The 20,352-nt window shown below is 34.6% G+C and overlaps 1 protein-coding gene across 1 annotated transcript in view; it reads right to left on the reverse strand.

Annotated features, from left to right (window-relative positions):
• Positions 1-20,352, reverse strand: part of LOC136037347 (tyrosine-protein kinase Drl-like) — a 227,572-nt gene that overhangs the window by 157,391 nt on the left and 49,829 nt on the right. Inside the window, exon 2 of the mRNA XM_065720022.1 lies at positions 7,378-7,556. Coding sequence (XP_065576094.1) covers positions 7,378-7,411 — 34 coding nt within the window. The 5' untranslated portion in view covers positions 7,412-7,556. The remainder of the gene's footprint in view (positions 1-7,377; positions 7,557-20,352) is intronic.

Here is a 20,352-nt window from a genome sequence, read left to right on the forward strand (position 1 = left end):
GGAACATTCTTAAAAACTCCTAGTTTTATTCTATTTATCAATTGAAAATTCTTCATGCAAATAAAATCATATTTTAGTGAATTTTTGAATTTTTGTCGGTGCATTTTTTTATCCCTTCTCTTTGTTTCTATTGAATGGAAGGAGACCAACAATTTTTTCTCAAATGAAATTAAATGCCTGTGTATCAACTTAAAACAAGCGCAAATTGTCGTGTAAACTAGGGTCTTTAAGGCTCTCCTCCGCTCCCCAATCTCAATGCTCAAATTTCAACAATATTTTTCTGAAAGAACCTATGGAGGCAAAAACTAAAACCAGTTGGTAATTTCAAGTGTTTGATAACTATGGTTACCTCACGAAAATTTGAATTGAAAATTTTTGAACTGAAAAATCAGAACTGACCCCTTATACTTTTAAAGAAAAATTTTAATTTTCTGTCACATTGCTCTTTTTTTTAAGCTATACATCACATGATTTGTGGTAACGAACTGTATCAAATAGTTCGTGGTAACGAACTGTAGTAAGGAGCGACCCGGCTCAATAGTAACCAAAACTCTAAAAAATGGAATTTTGATACCAATAGCTACATCAAAAGAATCGCATTTTAATGCTGGTTTTAAATATATAAGTTTCATCAAGTTTAGTCTTACCCATCAAAAGTTACGAGCCTGAGAAAATTTGCGTTATTTTAGAAAATAGGGGGAAACGCCCCCTAAAAGTCATAGAATCTTAACGAAAATCACATCATCAGATTCAGCGTATCAGAGAACCCTACTGTAGAAGTTTCGAGCTCCTATCTACAAAAATGTGGAATTTTGCATTTTTTGCCAGAAGGCAGATTACGGATGCGTGTTTATTTGTTTTTTTGTTTTTTTGTTTTCTGTTTTTTTTTTTCCCAGGGGTGATCGTATCGACCCAGTTGTCCTAGAATGTTGCAAGAGGGCTCATTCTAACGGAAATGAAGAGTTCTAGTGCCCTTTTTAAGTGACCAAAAAAATTGGAGGGCACCTAGGCCCCCTCCCACGCTAATTATTTTCCCAAAGTCAACGCATCAAAATTCTGAGATGGCCATTTTATTCAGCGTAGTCGAAAAACCTTATAACTATGTCTTTGGGGACGACTTACTCCCCCACAGTCCCCGTGGGAGGGGCAACAAGTTACAAACTTTGACCTGTGCTTACATATAGTAATGGTTATTGGGAAGTATACAGGCGTTTTCGGGAGGATTTTTTTGGTTTGGGGGAGGGGTTGAGAAGAGGGGGATATACTGGGGGAACTTTCCTTCGAGAATTTGTAATGGGAGAAGAAAATTTCCATGAAGGGAGAGCAGGATTTACTAGCATTATTTAAAAAAAAAAAAACAATTAAAAAATAAAAGTGAAAAAGCTTTTTCAGCTGGAAGTAAGGAACAGCAATAAAACTTAAAACAAACAGAAATTATTACCCATATGAGGGGCTCACCTCCTTCTAATACCTCGCTCTTTACGCTAAAGTATTTTCGGTAATTTTAACTACTTATTCTACGGCTTTTGTGATTCAGGGGGTCATTCTTAATGAATTGGGATAAAATTTAAGCTTTAGTGTAAAGAGCGAGGTACTGACGATGGGGCGAATCCCCTCATATATGTAATAAAAACATGAGAATACAAAAGTTCTTTACGTAAGCTAATTTATAAGTTACGTAAATCTTTTACCAATAAAAAGATTCGTAAAAAATTAAAAGTTCTAGCTGCCTTTTTAATTAACCAAAAAATCGGGGGGCAACTAGGCTTCGTCCCCCGCTCTTTTTTTCTCAAAAGCATTCGATCAAAATTATGAGAAAGCCATTGAGCCAAAAAAAAAAAAAAAAAAAAAAATGCAAATTTCGTTTTGATTATTCCTCTGCGGAGAGCCAAAATCAAAACATGCATTGATTCAAAAACGTTCAGAAATTAAATAAAAAAAACAAGTTTTTTCAACTGAAAGTAAGGAGTGACATCAAAACTTAAAACGCACAGAAATTACTTCGTATATGAAAGAGGCTGCTTCCTCATCAACGCCCCGCTCTTTACGCTAAAGTTTTTTACTGTTTTAGAAAGAAGAATTGAGAGAAAGGGTCAAACTTTAGCGTAAAGAGCGGGGCGTTGATGAGGAAGCAGCCTCTTTCATATACGAAGTAATTTCTGTGCGTTTTAAGTTTTGATGTCACTCCTTACTTTCAGTTGAAAAAACTTGTTTTTTTTTATTTAATTTTAACAAGAACCCATGCCAATAGTTAACGAATCTAAAAGAATTGAAATGATTATATACTTAAATGGAATCTATTTATTCTAGTAGAAATATTTGATAGTTATTAGAATAAGCTGAATTTCTACATTTTTACCACCACATATACATTAGACAATGTGCTTACTTGCGTATCTACGTGTATGTTGCGTATCTACAAAAATACACGGAATTATACAAACCAATTGTCGATCAAGCTAGAATCGGTACAAATACATTATTATCTCTAATCTATATACATATAAAAATAAGTTGTCGGTCTGTCTGTCTTTCCGCATATGACGTCTGAGTTATTTCATCATATACCAACTCAAAAACGAAAGTATTCAAGCCGATGTAGCTGTGTTGGTAACGCGTTATGTTCCAGGTTCTAGGTTCGAGAGGTTCCAGGTTCGAACCTTGACTTTGGTATTAATACAAAAGAAGAAAAAAACTAAAAAAAGGTAAAAACTACAAAAAAAACTAAAAAATAACAAATAAAAAGCTAAAAAAAAGGTAAGAAACTAAAAACTAAAAAAGAAAAAAACCAAAAAAATAGGTAAAAACTACAAAAAAAACTAAAAAGAAAAAAAACTAAAAAAGGCTAAAAAACTAAAAAAAATAAAAAAAAGGTTTTTCTGTCTGTCCGCATATGACGTCTGAATTATTTCATCATATACCAATTCAAAAACGAATGTATACAAGCCGAAGTAGCTAGTTGGTAGAGCATTATGTTTCAGGTTTTAGGTCCGAGAGGCTCCAGGTTCGAACCTTGAATACAAAAGAAGAAAAAAACTAAAAAGGTAAAAACTACAAAAAAAAACTAGAAAGAAACTACTTAAAAAACCTAAAAAACTAAAAAAACTAAAAAAAAGGTAAAAAACTAAAAACTAAAAAAGAAAAAAAACTAAAAAAACTAAAAAAAAAGGTAAAAAATACAAAAAAAAACTACAAAAAAAACTAAAAACTAATAAAAAACTAAAAAAACTAAAAACTGAAAAAGAAAAAAAAACTAAAAAAGGAAACAAACTTTATATAAATGACGATCAAAGCTCAAGGGCAATCATTAGAATATTGAGTTATAGATCTGAATACGGATTGTTTTTCCCATGGGCAATTATATGTTGCATGTTCAAGAGTCGGTAAACCTGACAATCTATTTATATGATTAAATAAAAAAAACGAGTTTTTTTAACTGAAAGTAAGGAGCGACATTAAAACTTAAAACGCACAGAAATTACTTCGTATATGAAAGAGGCTGCTTCCTCATCAACACCCCGCTCTTTACGCTAAAGTCTGACTCTTTCTCTCAATTCTTCTTTTTAAAACAGTAAAAAAGTTTAGCGTAAAGAGCGGGGTGTTGATGAGGAAGCAGCCTCTTTCATATACGAAGTAATTTCTGTGCGTTTTAAGTTTTAATGTCGCTCCTTACTTTCAGTTAAAAAAACTCGTTTTTTTTATTTAATTTCTGAACGTTTTTGAATCAATGCATGTTTTGATTTTGGCTCTCCGCAGAGGAATAATCAAAACGAAATTTACATATTTTTTTTAAGGGGGCTAAATGGCTTTCTCATAATTTTTATCGAATGATTTTGAGAAAAAAAGAGCGGGGGCGAAGCCTAGTTGCCCTCCGATTTTTTGGTTAATTAAAAAGGCAACTAGAACTTTTAATTTTTTACGAATCTTTTTATTGGTAAAAGATTTACGTAACTTATAAATTAGCTTACGTAAAGAACTTTTGTATTCTCGTGTTTTTATTACATATATGAGGGGATTTGCCCCATCGTCAGTACCTCGCTCTTTACACTAAAGCTTAAATTTTATCCCAATTCATTAAGAATGACCCCTGAATCACAAAAGCCGTAGAATAAATAGTTGAAATTACTAAAAATACTTTAGCGTAAAGAGCTAGGTATCATAAGGAGGTGAGCCCCTTATATGGGTAATAATTTCTGTTTGTTTTAAGTTTTATTGCTGTTCCTTACTTCCAGCTGAAAAAGCTTTTTCACATTTATTTTTTAATTTTTTTTTAAATAATGCTAGTAAATCCTGCTCTCCCTTCATGGAAGTTTTCTTCTCCCATGACAAATTCTGGATGGAAAGTTCCTCCAGCATGTCCCCCTCTTCTCAACCCCTCCCCCCAACCAAAAAAATCCTCCTGAAAACGCCTGTATACTTCCCAATAACCATTACTATATGTAAGCACAGGTCAAAGTTTGTAACTTGTTGCCCCTCCCACGGGGACTGTGGGGGAGTAAGTCGTCCCCAAAGACATAGTTATAAGGTTTTTCGACTACGCTGAATAAAATGGCTATCTCAGAATTTTGATCCGATGACTTTGGGAAAATAATTAGCGTGGGAGGGGGCCTAGGTGCCCTCCAATTCTTTTGGTCACTTAAAAAGGGCACTAGAACTTTTCATTTCCGTTAGAATGAGCCCTCTTGCAAAATTCTAGGACAACTGGGTCGATACGATCACCCCTGGGGAAAAAAAAAAAACAAAAACAAAAAAACAAAAAAACAAATAAACACGCATCCGTGATCTGCCTTCTGGCAAAAAATGCAAAATTCCACATTTTTGTAGATAGGAGCTCGAAACTTCTACAATAGGGTTCTCTGATACGCTGAATCTGATGGTGTGATTTTCGTTAAGATTCTATGACTTTTAGGGGGTGTTTCCCCATATTTTCTAAAATAACGCAAATTTTCTCAGGCTCGTAACTTTTGATGGGTAAGACTAAACTTGATGAAACTTATATATTTAAAACCAGCATTAAAATGCGATTCTTTTGATATAGCTATTGGTATCAAAATTCCATTTTTTAGAGTTTTGGTTACTATTGAGCCGGGTCGCTCCTTACTACAGTTCGTTACCACGAACTGTTTGAACAGACAATAGGACAGCGAAGAATGTTGTATATTCGCAAGTTTTACGTAGTTAAAAACATATATATTTATATATATAAATATATATATATATATATATATATATATATATATATATATATATATATATATATATATATATATATATATATATATATATATACATATATATATATATATATATATATATATATATATATATATATATATATATATATATATATATATATATATTCACAGGTGGGACACAACTACAATGGCACGTAACTAATATGGCTCGTAACGACTTACACGCGTGGGGGGCTTGGAGGGGCGCGAAGCGGCCCCACCAACTAGGTGTTGGGGTGGCGCGAAGCGCCACCCCAACAGCTAGGATGTAGATAACTTCCAAGACCACACTGCCTTTCCATGACGAAAGTAAAACAGTTCAAAATAGGGATGAAACCTTTTTATTGACAGTGAATAGAAATGAAATTATTTAACTGGATATTTCGAAAACATATACAGTGTTCATCATCAGCAGTAAAACTCACACAGCAGTTTTACTGCTGATGATGAACACTGTATATGTGTTCGAAATATTCTGTTAAATAATTTTATATCTATTCACTGACAATAAAAAGGTTTCATCCCTATTTTGAACTGTTTTACTTTCATCCCTAATGCTGTCGGAAATGAGTGTGATAATAGATGTTGTGATAGTACATTGGCGTGTACGAGCACCAGTCGGAGCAGACTCTTATGGGGGAAGGGATTTTTCAACCCTAAAACTTCAATCTCTTATGTCTTCCCTATAATCTCTGTCTCTCCTGTATAGTTCACCGTCTTTTGACTCTTTTTTCAAGATCAAGTCCCTCTCCTCGAGACAACATACTGCTCTTGTGCTTTCCCGAGGGACTAATACTTTGGAAACGGATACCCTAAGAGAGTTGAAGTTTGAAAAAAAGGAAATTAGGGAAACATGTTCTCAGAAGTACTGTATCTATACTCCTCCCCTTCCACCCTCCCATGTAACTAAAAATCCCAGGCTATTAGAGTAAAAAATGTTTAAGCTTTAAAGTATCAATTCAACCCAACCAGGAAGTAGACAAAGTTTCCACCTTCCAGCAACCCTCAGTGCTACTCAGAATATTAAAATGTTGTATGTACAATACCCTAATAGATTAATATACAATAATATAATCTAGGCGATTTTTATTCATTTTTCCAGCATATCAAATTTTGTAATACAGATTGGAAAAGGAATTCTGCTACTTACAGCCAACCACAGCGCCAAGCCATCAAGCGCCAAATCCACAGTGGTGGCTGTGGTACAAGCCACCAAGCCAGCCACAGTGCCAACCAACGCAGCTACGTTTGCTACTGCTCCATACCAGTTTGATAAAAGTCTCCTTTTTTACACACTACTGGAAGTTCAAATTTTCCTTAGATCATTCCTTACGACATCCTCCCACAACCAAGGACGATCTACTTTAAGTTTAGCTCTAGATGGTTGGCTAAAAAGGACTGTCTTTGGCAGTCTATATTCCTGTAGCCACAGAACATTCCTTAGCCATCTCAATCTTTCTCTTATTATTTCCCTAGAAAGCAGTATTGAACCTTACTTTTCCCACAGCCTGATTGAAATACGGTTAGTCCGTTGGGTACCCAAAAGAGGAATAAGGGTCATATTTTTGCTAATTGCTGTCTATTAATTCCAATCTTCCATTTTACAAGTATTGAAACTTGTGTATTTATAAATAATAAGAGTTTGAAGAAAAATCTAAACAAGTGAAAGGAAGAAGAGATATTCTCTTTTTTTTAGAGCTTAAATTTTAATCTCCAGCACGAAGCGCCCAAAGATAAATACTAGATTTCTTATAAGAAAAGAAAAGAAATATCAATAGACCTTTTAGTTAATGTAGAATATTCATGGATTTGCTCCATAAAAAAAAAGTTTTTCAACCGAAAGTGGGGAACAACATTAGAACTTAAAGCGAAAAAAAAATGTTACACATATGAGGGGGGTTGCCACCTCCTTAATACCTCACTCTTTACGCTAAAGTTGGGCTACTTGTTCCAACAATTTAAGAATAACTTTCGAAAAACAGGGGCCGCTTAATTAGAATGACATACTCATTACAAGATTTCTAAAAGCAACTTTACCGTAAAGAGTAAGGTACTGAGAAGAGGACAGCCTCCTTCTCAACACCTCTCAGTCATACTTAGAAATTACCGATACCACATTTAAACAATGGGTAAAGTTACTTACTTGCATAGCGTCCCCGGGAATTATGGCGGATCATCACATTTGGTATTTTGGTTCTTGGTTATTTTATGGTTGTGGATTATTCATTCAGAACCTTAAAATAATCTATTCTTCTTATATAAGACCCTGTCTTGAATATGCTTGCCCTTTCTGGCACCCTGGGTTGACCAAATCCCAATGTTCTAAAATTGAAAGCATTCAAAAAAGAGCTATAAAAATTATACTGGGGACGTCCTATACTACATACGATGAATGTTTGGCTAGACTTGAACTTACTACATTGGAAGGACGTCACATCCTTTCCATGAACTTTGGTCACAAGTACCTTAGTTATGACAATCATCGAAATCCCCCCCTTTTAAAGGAATCCCCCAATCTTTCCAATTCCAAGAGTCAATGCTCGTAGAGCTCCAAATGCCCAGCTTGACCTATGTCCCCAAGTGTACACAATGAGGTACAAAAACTCTTTTGTGCCCTATTTTTTCCCATTTGAATAATTGATTTAACCTTTTGTTTTATGTTCATCCCCTAACATATATTTTACCATTATAATTTTTCTGACGTGCTTATGCTAACTTTTGTGCTATTTTAGCCAATAAATAGTATTCCGTTCTATAGAAGACATAGTTAAAAAGGCTCTTCGACTATTAAGAACAAAATCACTATTTCAAATTTTGATCAGGTGACTTTTGGGGAAAAAGGGCGTGGGACAGCGTCCAGCTGTCTTCCAGTATTTTGGTCACTTAAAAAGGGAACTAGAACTTTCGATTTCCGATCAAGTGAGTCTTTTCCTGATCTTATAAGATCACTGGTCTGATACAATCATTTCTGGGAAAACCCACAAAAAAACAACAAATAAACGTGCATCCGTGATCTTTCTTCTAGTAAAAAAGTACAAAATTCTACGCTTTGTATATAGGAGCTTGAAACCTCTACAGTTGCGCTCTCTGATATGCAGAATCTGGTGGTGTTATTTTTATTAAGATTACTTGATGTTTTGGGGTTGTTTCTATCTTTTTCAAAAATTGGGCAAATTTTCTCTGGTTCGTGATTTTTGATGGCCAATATTAAACTTGATAAATTTTATTTATTTTGAATAACCCTCGAAATTCGCTTCTTTTATTACATTTATTGTTATCTAGACTATGTTTCTTACATTTTCAGTCACTATTGAGCCCCATATTTACTAATCCCATATTTACTGTTTTGTTCCACGAATTATTTGATAAATAAAGAAAGCTTAAAAAAAACAGAACCAAATTGTTTTTTTCTTCGTTCTTAGGGTTTTGTATCTTTTGGTTTAAGTGATGAAAAGACCGTTAAGAAAAAGTTTTCCTTATTTGTTTTAGATAGAACTCTTATAAGTTTCCTTAAGTATTTGTTATCAAACAGTTCGTGGTAACGAACTGTAGTAAGGAGCGACCTGGCTCAATAGTAACTGAAACTCTAAAAAATGGAATTTTGATACCAATAGTTACATCAAAATAATTGCATTTTAATGCTGATTTTAAATATATAAGTTTCATCAAGATCAGTTAAATCCATGAATAGTTACGAGCCTGAGAAAATTAGCCTCATTTTAGAAAATAGGGGGAAACACCCCCTAAAAGTAATACAATATTAACGAAAATGATACCATCAGATTCAGCGTATCAGAGAACCTTTTTGTAGAAGTTTCAAGGTCCTATCTACAAAAATGTGGAATTTCACATTTTTTGCCAAAAGACAGATCACAGGTGCGTGTTCTTTTGTTTTTTTTTTTGTTTTATTTTTCAGGGGCGATCGTATAGACTGAGTGGTCCTAGAATGTCGTGAGAGGGCTCATTCTAACGTTAATTAAAAGTTCTAGTGCCCTTTTTAAGTGACCAAAAAAATTGGAGGGCACCTAGGCCCCCTCCCACGCTCATTTTTTCCCAAAAGTCACAGGATCAAAATTCTGAGACAGCTATTTTATTCACCATAGTCGAAAAACCTAAGAACTATGTCTTTAGGGACGACTTACTCCCCCGCAGTCCCTGTGGATGGGGCTGCAAGTTACAAACTTTGACCTGTGTTTACATATAGTAATGGTTACTGGGAAGTGTACAGACGTTTTCAGGGGGATTTTTTTTGTTTAGGGGGAGATTTGAGGGGGGTTACGTGGGAGAGAATTCCATGGAGAAACTTGTCATGGGGGAAGAGAATTTCAATAAAGGGGGTGCAGGATTTTCTAGCATTATTTGAAAAATAACGAAAAAATAAATATGAAAAGTTTTTTCTACTGAATGTAAGGAGCAGCATTAAAAGTTAAAACGAACAAAAATTATTATGCATATGAGGGGCTTACCTCCTCGTTATACCTCACGCTTTATGCTAACGTATTTTTAGTAATTTCAAGTATTTATTCTACGGCCTTTGTGATTCAGAGCTCATTCTTAAGGAATTGGGACAAAGTTTAAGCTTTAGGGTAAAGAGCGAGGTATCGACGAGGGTTGAACCCCCTCATACACGCAATAAAAACATATGAATATAGAAATTGGTTACGTAAATTAATTCGTAAGTTACATATATTTTTTACCAATGAAAACGTTTGTAAAAAATTAAAAGTTGTAGTTGCTTTTTTAAGTAACCAAAACATTGGAGGTCAACTAGGCCTTGCTGCCTTGCTCCTTTTTTGTCAAAATCTTCCGATTAATTCCAATTAATTAATATGTAAATTTCGTTTTAATCATTTATGTGCGGAGAGCCAAGATCAAAACATGCATTAATTCAAAAACGGCCAGAAATTAAATAAAAAAACAAATTTTTTAAATGAAAGTAAGGAGCAACATTAAAACTTAAAACGAACAGGAATTACTCCGTATATGAAAGGGGCTTTTCCTCATCAATGCCTGCTCTTTACGCTAAAGTTTTTTACTGTTTTAACAATAGAGTTAAGAGAAAGAGTCAAACTTTGACCTAAAGAGCGGGGCATTGATGAGGAAAAGCCCCTTTCTGTTCGTTTTAAGGTTTAATGTTGCTCCTTACTATCATTTAAAAAAACTTGTTTTTTTATTTAATAACTGATTAGATCTAGGTTTTAGTCAATAGTCTGTGTGGTCAACAATTCTAAACTAACAAGTGCATAGGTCTAACGGTGTAACAACAGAAAAAGAAGGTTTAAGTAACGTTAAAGATTGAAAAATAAAATAAAGACTTGTTAAGCATCTTTATCCGAAAATTTTACAGCAATTCTGACTAATGAAAAACCACACTCAACCTTGACATCAAACTTAAACATTATTTGCCCCCTGAATTATATTAAATCTATTTATACCTAACACCGTGATTTTCTTTTGGCTGTTTGAAAATCACGAAGTTTTTAAGGCAATATTACATTTTCATCAGTTTCACCCCGTTGAACCGTGAGTAAATAATCAAGCCAATCTAGCTAAAATTTACAATACTTTTTCGTCCAAGACTTTAACCACTGCGGTTTGTTGATTCCCGAAGACAAACTGAACCTGTAAAAAAGCAATACCTTCTGAAACTGTTTGATGCCGTGTGTTTTCACCTTATTTTTTCTTGGTTTTTTCATTCGCTTCTGTTTTTTTTTTATTTATTTTTTTTTTTTTTTTTTTATTTATTTTTTTTTTTTTAATCTGGTGCTATAAAAAAAACTGCCTGACTGCATATAGAGAAAAAACAAGTTTTTTCCACTGAAAGTAAGAAGCAACATTAAAACTTAAAACGAACATAAATAATTTTGTATATTAGGGGGTTGCTCCTCCTCAACACCTCGCTCTTTACACTAAACATTTTTTTTTGCACTTTAAAAAAAAAATTTTGTTGTTCTAATTAAGCGAACATAGTTTTTCAGGAGTTGTTCTTAAGAAATTGGGACAAAATTGAATCTTTAGCGTTAAATTGCGAGGTGTTGAGGAGGAGTAACATCATCAAAAAGGTAATAATTTCTGTTCGTTTTAATTTTTAATGTTGCTCCTTACTTTCAGCTCAAAAACTAGTATTTTCTTTATTTTCTGATCGCTTTTTAAATAATGCCAGGATATCTGGCTACACCTCTACGGAAAAATCCCCCCTCTCCTTGGATTTATTCTCTAGACAATTCAATCCTGGCGAAGATTTATGAATAAAATTGAGTCGGTAAAGATAAAGCAATACATGAGAAAAACCTTATGTAGGAATTCTGGCAAATTCCCCGAGTGGAAAATTTTCAATGAAAAATTCACCATCTGAAAACTTCCCTCCCCCATGGAAAATAATCTCCGGAGAAAATCCCATCAGAAGAAAATTTTTAGCCCTCCTCCCGAAAAATATATGCATACTTCCCAATAACAAAAACTATACGTAAGCAATGACCGAAATTTTAACTTAAACACCTTTCCCCAGGGGCTGTAGGGGGTAACGATATATCAAGAGGCAAAGTTAGTTTGGCCAGATGTTCCTGAATCAGTGATTTCAGCGGTTTTTACACTAACAGATATAAACAAAATCATGAATATACCTTAAAGCCGACAATTATTTTTTTTTTATACTTCCAAAATGATTATAAAACCTGTTTCGGGTTTGCATTCTGGATTGCTACACTCGACACTATTGTTGTATGGTATCAAAAAATATTCTAGTCAAGAATAAGAAACTTATATCTGCAATATATGCTTGCTGGCTGTAGTCCCTTCAAATACTCTACATATTTGTGTTCATAAGTCAACAATTCCCCTCAAAAGACTAGAAAATAGCATAAATCAAGGAGGCACACTCGTGCCTCTATAAAGAGGTGAACCACGACAATGTTAAGTTCCAGTGGTCGCAGAGGGATGGGGAGGGATGTATTTCGTAGCTCGAGCTCCAACTAAGAAACCTGCCAAATTTTCCCCCTCCGACTTTTCCTTCATGGGGAAAATCTGGCCGAAAGTTTCGACCCACCAACCCCAGCCCCCCTTGAACGTTGTCCGATCGGGCTGAAATTCACAAGTTAAGGTCCCCTAGGGCCCAGGAGCTTATCTGCGAAATTTCAGCTCGATCCGATAACTCCTTCCCTGTTTTCCAGAAACCACGCATAGCCACTTAATTTTCATATTCTTTTTTATTTGCTACGCCTACAGGTCACAGCCGACATCGGATCTGGGTGTACGAAGACTCATTCGATGCGGAATTCTCCGAGTAAGTGCCCTTGAAAGTTTCGTAGGAAAATCTTAACCCCCCGAAAGTTTCGACCCCCCAACCCCACCCACCCCCCCCTTTAACGTTGTTCGATCGGGCTGAAATTCACAAGTTAAGGTCTCCTACGGCCCAGGAGCTTATCCGCGAAATTTCAGCTCGATCCGATAACTCCTTCTCTGTTTTCCAGAAACCACGCATTAGCCACTTAATTAACCCATTTCTCCATAAGAGCCCATGTTAATTTGAAATTTTTAAAAGTTATTTAAAAGGTATATTTACACACATGCAGGTGGTTAGCTCAGTCGGTAGAGCGAGGGACATTTAATCCTCGAGTCATGGGTTCAAGTCCCTTATCGGGCGGTTTTTTTTCACAAAAGAAAAACGTACAGAAATAATATGAAAAAAACTTCGTTTTCTTAAAGAGTTAAAGAGGCTGCGTCCCAAAAACGAACCTTAAAACTGCCTCTCCTAATTCCTTTACGTTTTAAGGTTCGACTTTGGGACGCAGCCTCTTTAACTCTTTAAGAAAACGAAGTTTTTTTCATATTACTAGACAAAGGGACTAACCACTCGGATTGTTCTTGAGTGATTCAGTGAAGTATTAGTTAGTTGTAACCGGTTTAAACAGAGTCTAGAGAATAAGTAGCGTACAGACACCAAACTGCCGGTATATATATATATATATATATATATATATATATATATATATATATATATATATATATATATATATATATATATATATATATATATAAATGGTATTGTATAAATAATTACAAGAAGAAATGCTAAGGATAACCTAAGCTTAATCGTAAATTGAGTGAGAAGCCCCTTAAGTTCAGCCTTCTCATGTTTATTTGGTTGAAACGACGAAGAAAACTGATAACTTTGTCTTTGGCCGAGCTGCCACCGCTGAAAAAGAATTGACTAGGGAGTAAAATGCTTGGACTTTCGCAAGGCCTTAACTATTTCAAGCAATTGAATTTCATTTACACTGTCCTTAGTACTTCAAAAGAGTCAATTCTTTTTGTTCTTAGCTGACTCAACGGCTGCAATCAAACTTATTGCCCCTTACGGGAACAAATCAAATTGAATGAAGAATTGTATTTTACGTCTTAAATATCAGATTGTTTAATAACCAAATTCGAAAATTCAAGGATCTTTCTACTACAGAGGCTTCAAACGCTAGACATTAATTTGGAACTTCTTTGGAAATTTCATCCCAGGGACAGAATTTTAGGTATTCTATGTCAGGGAAAGACTAATTTAGGAAATTCAGTATACCGCCCAAATAATTAAAATAGGAAGTAATTTAAAGAAGCCCTTTTTGAGATTAAATTGAAACTAGCTTCCCATTTATAACAGAGAAAAAAGTTAAAAAATGTTTTAAAATTCTTAGAATTTCTTTTGAAGTATTTAGAATTTGAAGAATTTTTCAGAATATTTTCGTTTATAACGTTATATAATGGTTTCACGTTTCACAGTTCTTCAAAAAGAACTAAAATAAATGAACAAAAACAATTAATGTCGAACAAAACACTAGACATGGAACACAACATGCACAAAGCTATCAAAAAGTTTAAAAAAGCAGAACATTAAACAACCGAACTATCAATAAAGTATCGAAATGTTCAACTATTGATTGTGAAAATGAAATGTACATGAAATTATGGTTATCATAGTTGAGACGCAAGAATTGCATTAGCAAAGATCAAAGTACATCCAATACATCGTTATAATTCTCCTAAAGAATTCATCATATAGAAGAAAGGACTTGAAGTTTAAGAAGAGCTCATTCAAACAAAAATTATGAATGATAATGCTCTACTTCAGGATCAAAACGGGTCACTTGAGAACCTTTAAGCTCCTTATAGCATCCAAAAGCCCCCCTAGGCGACATAACTCTGGATGGAAATTTCAAGATCGATTTTTTAACAATCAAAGGGAGCTCTTCTTTTTTCAAGAATGACCTGCTTTTTGTCTGGCTCTAGGTGGTTGGCTAAAAAGCGCAATCTTTGACAACCTGTCATCCTTCATTCATGAAACGAGTCCTATTAACTCCAGCCATTTCTCTTATTCGAACGGATACCTAAAACTACCCTTTACCAGTTTCTGTGGGAAATATTTAACAGATTTTCCTCTTCCTCTTAAAAGGCCCACGCTTCAGATCTTACTTGACTGCTGTCATTACTGTACCTTCCAATATTCTAATCTTGGTTCGTTTACGATTTTCCAACTCTTTTAAACTTTTTTCAGCTGAAAAAAAAACTCTATGCCTGTGCTCAGTTTGACTATCAGAGTTCAAAGAGTCAAGAGCTAAACCAGTTTTCAATTGAATTGGATATAGTCCTTGCTAAAAATTTGATGAACTTGCGTGAATAACCAAGCACATATTACAAACGTGAGTACTTTTGGGGCGGCAAATTGGAACATTCTGTTGTTGAAATTTGTTACCTGTAGTGTTCACCCCCCCCCCCCCATTGTGACTGAAGATTGTAAAATGGCAAAATACAAACCGTTTGATCTTGTCCTAGCTTCATTTCAAGGATATCCCTTATGGCCATCAGTAGTTATTAAAACCACCAAAGACCAGAAAAATCAAGCTCGATATCTAGTCTTTTGCTATGGCACCCACTCGGAGCATAATATAGCTGAAGCACACATCCGCAATTGGAATGACCATTTTAAAGAAGCTTGTGCGAGGACAGATAAAGATGTAAATAAGGCTTTTGAAGAGCAGCGCTTATCCCCTGATATTTTCAAGACTCTAAGTAAGTCCTACTTATCACTACCCGCTAAAATTAAAGGAAAATCCAGCCTAACACCATTAACTCCAACTTCTGCAGCAGCATCAACTTTAAAAGACATAATAAATGAAACTCAAGAGGAACTAATGAGCACTAAGTCTAACCTAATGAATGACATTTCTCGTGTCGTATCAAATACAATGAAAGATCGTCGAGCTTCGGAAATTATCAGTGAAGATATTGTGAATGAAGTTTATAATTCGGTTTCCCTTGAATATAACGCCAAATTTGAAAAAATTGAAACAACTCTTCGAAAACTTTATAATGCAGTGAACTTGCTTGAAAATAAAATCTCTAAATTAGAAGACAAGTTTGACCAACTAGAGCAGGATGCCTTACTTGATAGCCTAATTTTCTACGGTGTGAAACCAAACCCCAATGTGGAACTGAGAGAAAATCTTAATGGAGTGATAACACAAATAATGGGCTTGCAAGATTTTAAAGAAATGGACCTCTTAAAGGTTAATCGATTCCGCATGCCTGCTAATCAAACTGAGAGTGTGAAAATCGCCCCAGTTCTAGTAAAATTTTCAAGCTTAGATACTGCTCGTAAAGTGTTTGCAGCAAAAAGTAAGTTGGCAAAGTCAGGTGTATTTGTTTTAGAAAATCTAACTAAAAAGCGTCGGGATCTATTAAACGCGGCTCGTAGCACCTTTGGCCCAAGAAGTGTTTGGTCTGATCATGGTCAAATTCTAGCCAAAGTTCCTGGTGAGACTCGTATACGCAAAATAAATTATTTGCATGAATGTATTAGTATGTGACTGGTTAATATTTTCTTGATGCGTATCCTTTCCTAAGTCATTCTTTTTTACAGTTTCTTTTTATTTCGTTTTTTTTTTTTTTTTTTTTTTTTTTTTTTTTTTCATGCTCATGGTCCATCCCGATAGTACCTTCTGTGCTATTAATTATTTATGTGTCTATAATCCTTTGACAGGTTTTTCTTTCGTAATAGATTTAGGTAAAGATTTTTTTTTTTGTTCATCTGGTGTATTTAAATGGACTCCAAGTAAAACCTGCTTTTGTCAATATTTTAAGTCGTGAGAGACGCCTTTGCGAGCTTGAAAATAATCCTTTTGATCTAATTAGTATTGTGAATTATTCTTTGGGTCAGGTTAACCGAAACCTGACTAATATAAACCCTGTTTGTTATAGTAAATATGTTTCGGAATTGGGGGGAGAGGAGGTTACCAAGGGAAATTATTCTCTGACTGCACTTCAGCTTAACATTCAGGGTCTTTCCTCGTCAATAGATCATTTAAGACAAATAGTTTCGGATGGACAGCCTGATGTTGTTGGTTTGTGCGAGACATTTTTGGATTCTCGCAATGAAATGCTATTGGATATCCATGGCTACAAAATGGAACATATAAACCGCTGCAAGATGGCTAAAGGAGGTCTTGCCATGTATATATCTAGTAATTTGCATTATTGCTTACAGGATGACTTATCAAGGAATTTTGAAGGTATCTTTGAGTCACAATTTATAGAAATTAGAGTTAATGGTATTGATCTAATCATAGGCAATATTTATCGTTCTCCTAGTGGCGCGGTTTCGTTGTTTCTTCGGAATCTTGAGGAAATACTTGACATAATATTGAAACGTCCGTGTCAGTTAATCATAATGGGTGACATTAATATAAATTTGATGGATTCAAATTCTTCGGATTCAGTTGATTTTCTTTCAATCATGCTTTCCGCAGGAACTCTACCAACTACATCCATCCCCACACGAGTAACTAATGTTACAGCTTCTTTGATTGACAATATCTTCTCTACGCTTTGCTTGAAGAAAAACTCAATTTTAGTTACTGATATCTCCGATCATTTTCCCATATATTCTCGGTTCAGTTTTAATCGGGGAAGGAATAACCGGGCTCAAGTGTTTGATTCCTATTCTATTAGGTTTGGTGAGAATGAGTTATCTCTTCTTGGTTCTAAATTAGCGAAAAATTCGTGGAGCTTATTTGATAATGACAAGGATTTTTCTTGTTTATTTGAGTCGTTTTATGGAACCATAAAAGAGGCTATTCTTAGCCTTTGCAAAGTACCACCTTCTAATCGCAGGTCTAAAAGGATTATTCCTCTAAACCCATGGATGACATCCGGACTTCTCAAAAGCTGGAGAAGGAAAAATAATCTCTGGAAATATTATAAATGCGCTACACTTTCAACGAGTGCTATTCGTCTTTGTCAATTCAAGATCTACCGGAATATATATAATTCCTTGTGTAGGAAAGCCAAACCTCTCTATTATCTAAATAATTTTGCTGCGTGTAATAAGGATATTCGTAAAACTTGGAAGGTAATAAATTCTGTGCTTAAACCTGGTTCTCAATATAGCTCTTTACCTATGAGTCTGGTCATTGGTGATGAGACTATAGAGGGTGAGCTTAATGTCCAAGAAGCATTTACTTCATTTTTCGCTAGTATTGGTAATAATATCGCTTCCACAGCTACTTTTTCTCGGTCTAAGTCGGACTTTAGATCTTACCTCGGGCCGTCTTGTGTTAAGTCTATGTTTCTAGAGCCAGTAACAGAAATTGAAATTACTAAAATTGTTAATGGCTTGAAAGACTCATCTTCATCTGGGCCAGATTCTATTCCTACTAAGGTAGTTAAATCTATTCTTCCTTCAATAGTTGTGCCTCTTACAAAACTTGTTAATCTTTCATTTAAATATGGGGTTTTTCCAGATCCTCTCAAGCGTGCTCGGATTATTGTTCTGTATAAAGGTGGACCAAGAAATGATCCAGCAAATTATCGACCAATTTCAATATTATTAGTATTTAGAAAAATCTTCGAAAAGCCTATGCTTTCTCGTCTGCTTAAATTTCTAAAATCTAAAGAGTTTCTTCATGATTTTCAGTTTGGTTTCCGAATGAAGCACTCCACCAAGCATGCCTGTATGACCCTTTTGAATTTTATACATTCTGAATTGGATTCAGAATTAATTCCGGCTGCTATATTCCTGGATATTCGCAAGGCATTCGATTCCTTAACCCATGAAATTCTTCTATCGAAGATGTCTCATTTTGGCATTAGGGGTGATGTATCTTCTTGGTTTCAATCTTATTTGAAGGATAGGTTAATTTCTGTCAATCCACAATTTAATTTCTGTCAATCACAAATGAATTTTGGCGTCCCTCAGGGATCAGTTTTAGGGCCAGTGCTATTTTTGATTTATATAAAGGATCTTTTTTACGCAGTAAAAAAGCAGAAACCTATTCATTGCTGTAGACTCTATCATCCTAAACCTTCCCTTGCCCATAGTCCCAGCTATAGTTTGCCATCTTCTGATGTCCTTGTTTGTTTTGCTGATGATAGCACACTCGGGACTTCGGGGAAATGTGAATCCGAGCTTCGATTAAACTTGGAATACTTGTTTGAGAGATTAATTTCATGGCTTGATGCTAATTTTCTTACCCTAAATTATTCAAAATCAAATTTTTTGATATTTTCGCATGTTTCTCAGATTTATCCCAAGTTATCAGAAATTCATCAGCCGAATGGGATAATTCACAGATCTAAAGATCGATATGTTCGTTTTTTGGGCATTCTTGTTGATGAAAACTTGTCTTTCAAGCGTCACATTGATTTGATTAAAATGAAGATATGCAGGAGTCTCGGTATTTTAAGGAAACTCAAACATATTTTCCCTGGATCAATTTTGGAAATCCTTTTTCACTCCTTGATCCGATCTTACGTTTCCTACTGTCCAATAGTATGGATGTCAACCTTTCCTTCACTGTTAAAACCACTTTCTAAGATTTATAATAAAGCTAGAAACCTCATTAAGGAAACTAACCGTTCAAGAGTTATCCCATTACTTGATCTCGAGTCACTGTATATTCTTTCGTGTGCATGTTTTACTTTTTCTCAGCTTCATGGTGACCTCCCCCGTCCCCTAAGTGTTCAGCCATCTTTCACCTCTGATCAGAATAATTATAATCTTCGCAATACCGAAAATCCTTTTCAAGTTCCTTTTACTCCTTGTGTAAGGTCAGACTTTGATCCTTTAATTGCGAGTTAGATTGTATGGAATAAGTTGCCCGAAGCAGCTCGAAGGTGCCACTCATTCGGTTTGTTCAAAAAAAATATTAAAAATGCATTGGCTTCTTAGAAATTATTTTATCTCTTTTTATATGTGTATATGCGTGTATGTATGCATATATATTTCCTTATTATTTCATTGGAGTCTATTTATATCTACAGATCTACATAATTAATTTAGTCTGTTCAATCTATTAGTCTATTAGTTTTGTTTTCTATAGTTTTTCATTTTATTTATATTTTCCTCTCTTCTCCTTTTTGCTCTTCTCTCTTTGAGTAAGTGATTATTTTTGTTTTTTCCTTTTTGCTCTTCTCTCTTTGGGTAAGTGATTTTTTTTTTTTTTCTGACTAAGTGGCTTGTTCATTTTCCCCTTTTTGACAGGCCAAAGAGCCTTTGGGGAAATAGTAAAATGTAATATTGTATGTGTGTTTCGTGATGAATAAATCTTATCTTATCTTATCTTATCAACTACTATTTACATATTTACTGCATCAAATAGGTTACTCAATGTCGGAATCATAGTTCAATATTGGCACCTGCATTTTTAAAGACATGCTTGGATTTTCAAAACGGATGGCCTCAATTTTGGCGTTGAAATGAGTTTTGTATTGCAGGATAAATTTGGAACATAGCCTTCTAAAATCAGAAAACATAGAGTACATTATTTCATGGTGCATCAATAGCTGTAACCTAGTAAAGAGCATATTCTTGCCCGTACTAAAGAAAACTTATAAAAAGCGTCCTGGAATACCTGTCAAGTGAAAAAAAATGTCACTTTTAGCTAATTAGCGAATATAAAATATCATTTTGATCAATCTTCATAGTAAAATTGTATTACAAAAACAATTTTTTGGAATTTGAGACAGAGCTTGAAACCCCTCAAAATTACCATTGTATCGAAATTACAAGTGCAGCACTGGAAATAATTTGGCTGAAAATTTCAAAATTTTCATTTTGAAATTTTTGGGTACAAAAGAG

The sequence above is a fragment of the Artemia franciscana genome, chromosome 16 (assembly GCF_032884065.1).
Source record: "Artemia franciscana chromosome 16, ASM3288406v1, whole genome shotgun sequence".
NCBI classification, from domain to species: Eukaryota; Metazoa; Arthropoda; class Branchiopoda; order Anostraca; family Artemiidae; genus Artemia; species Artemia franciscana.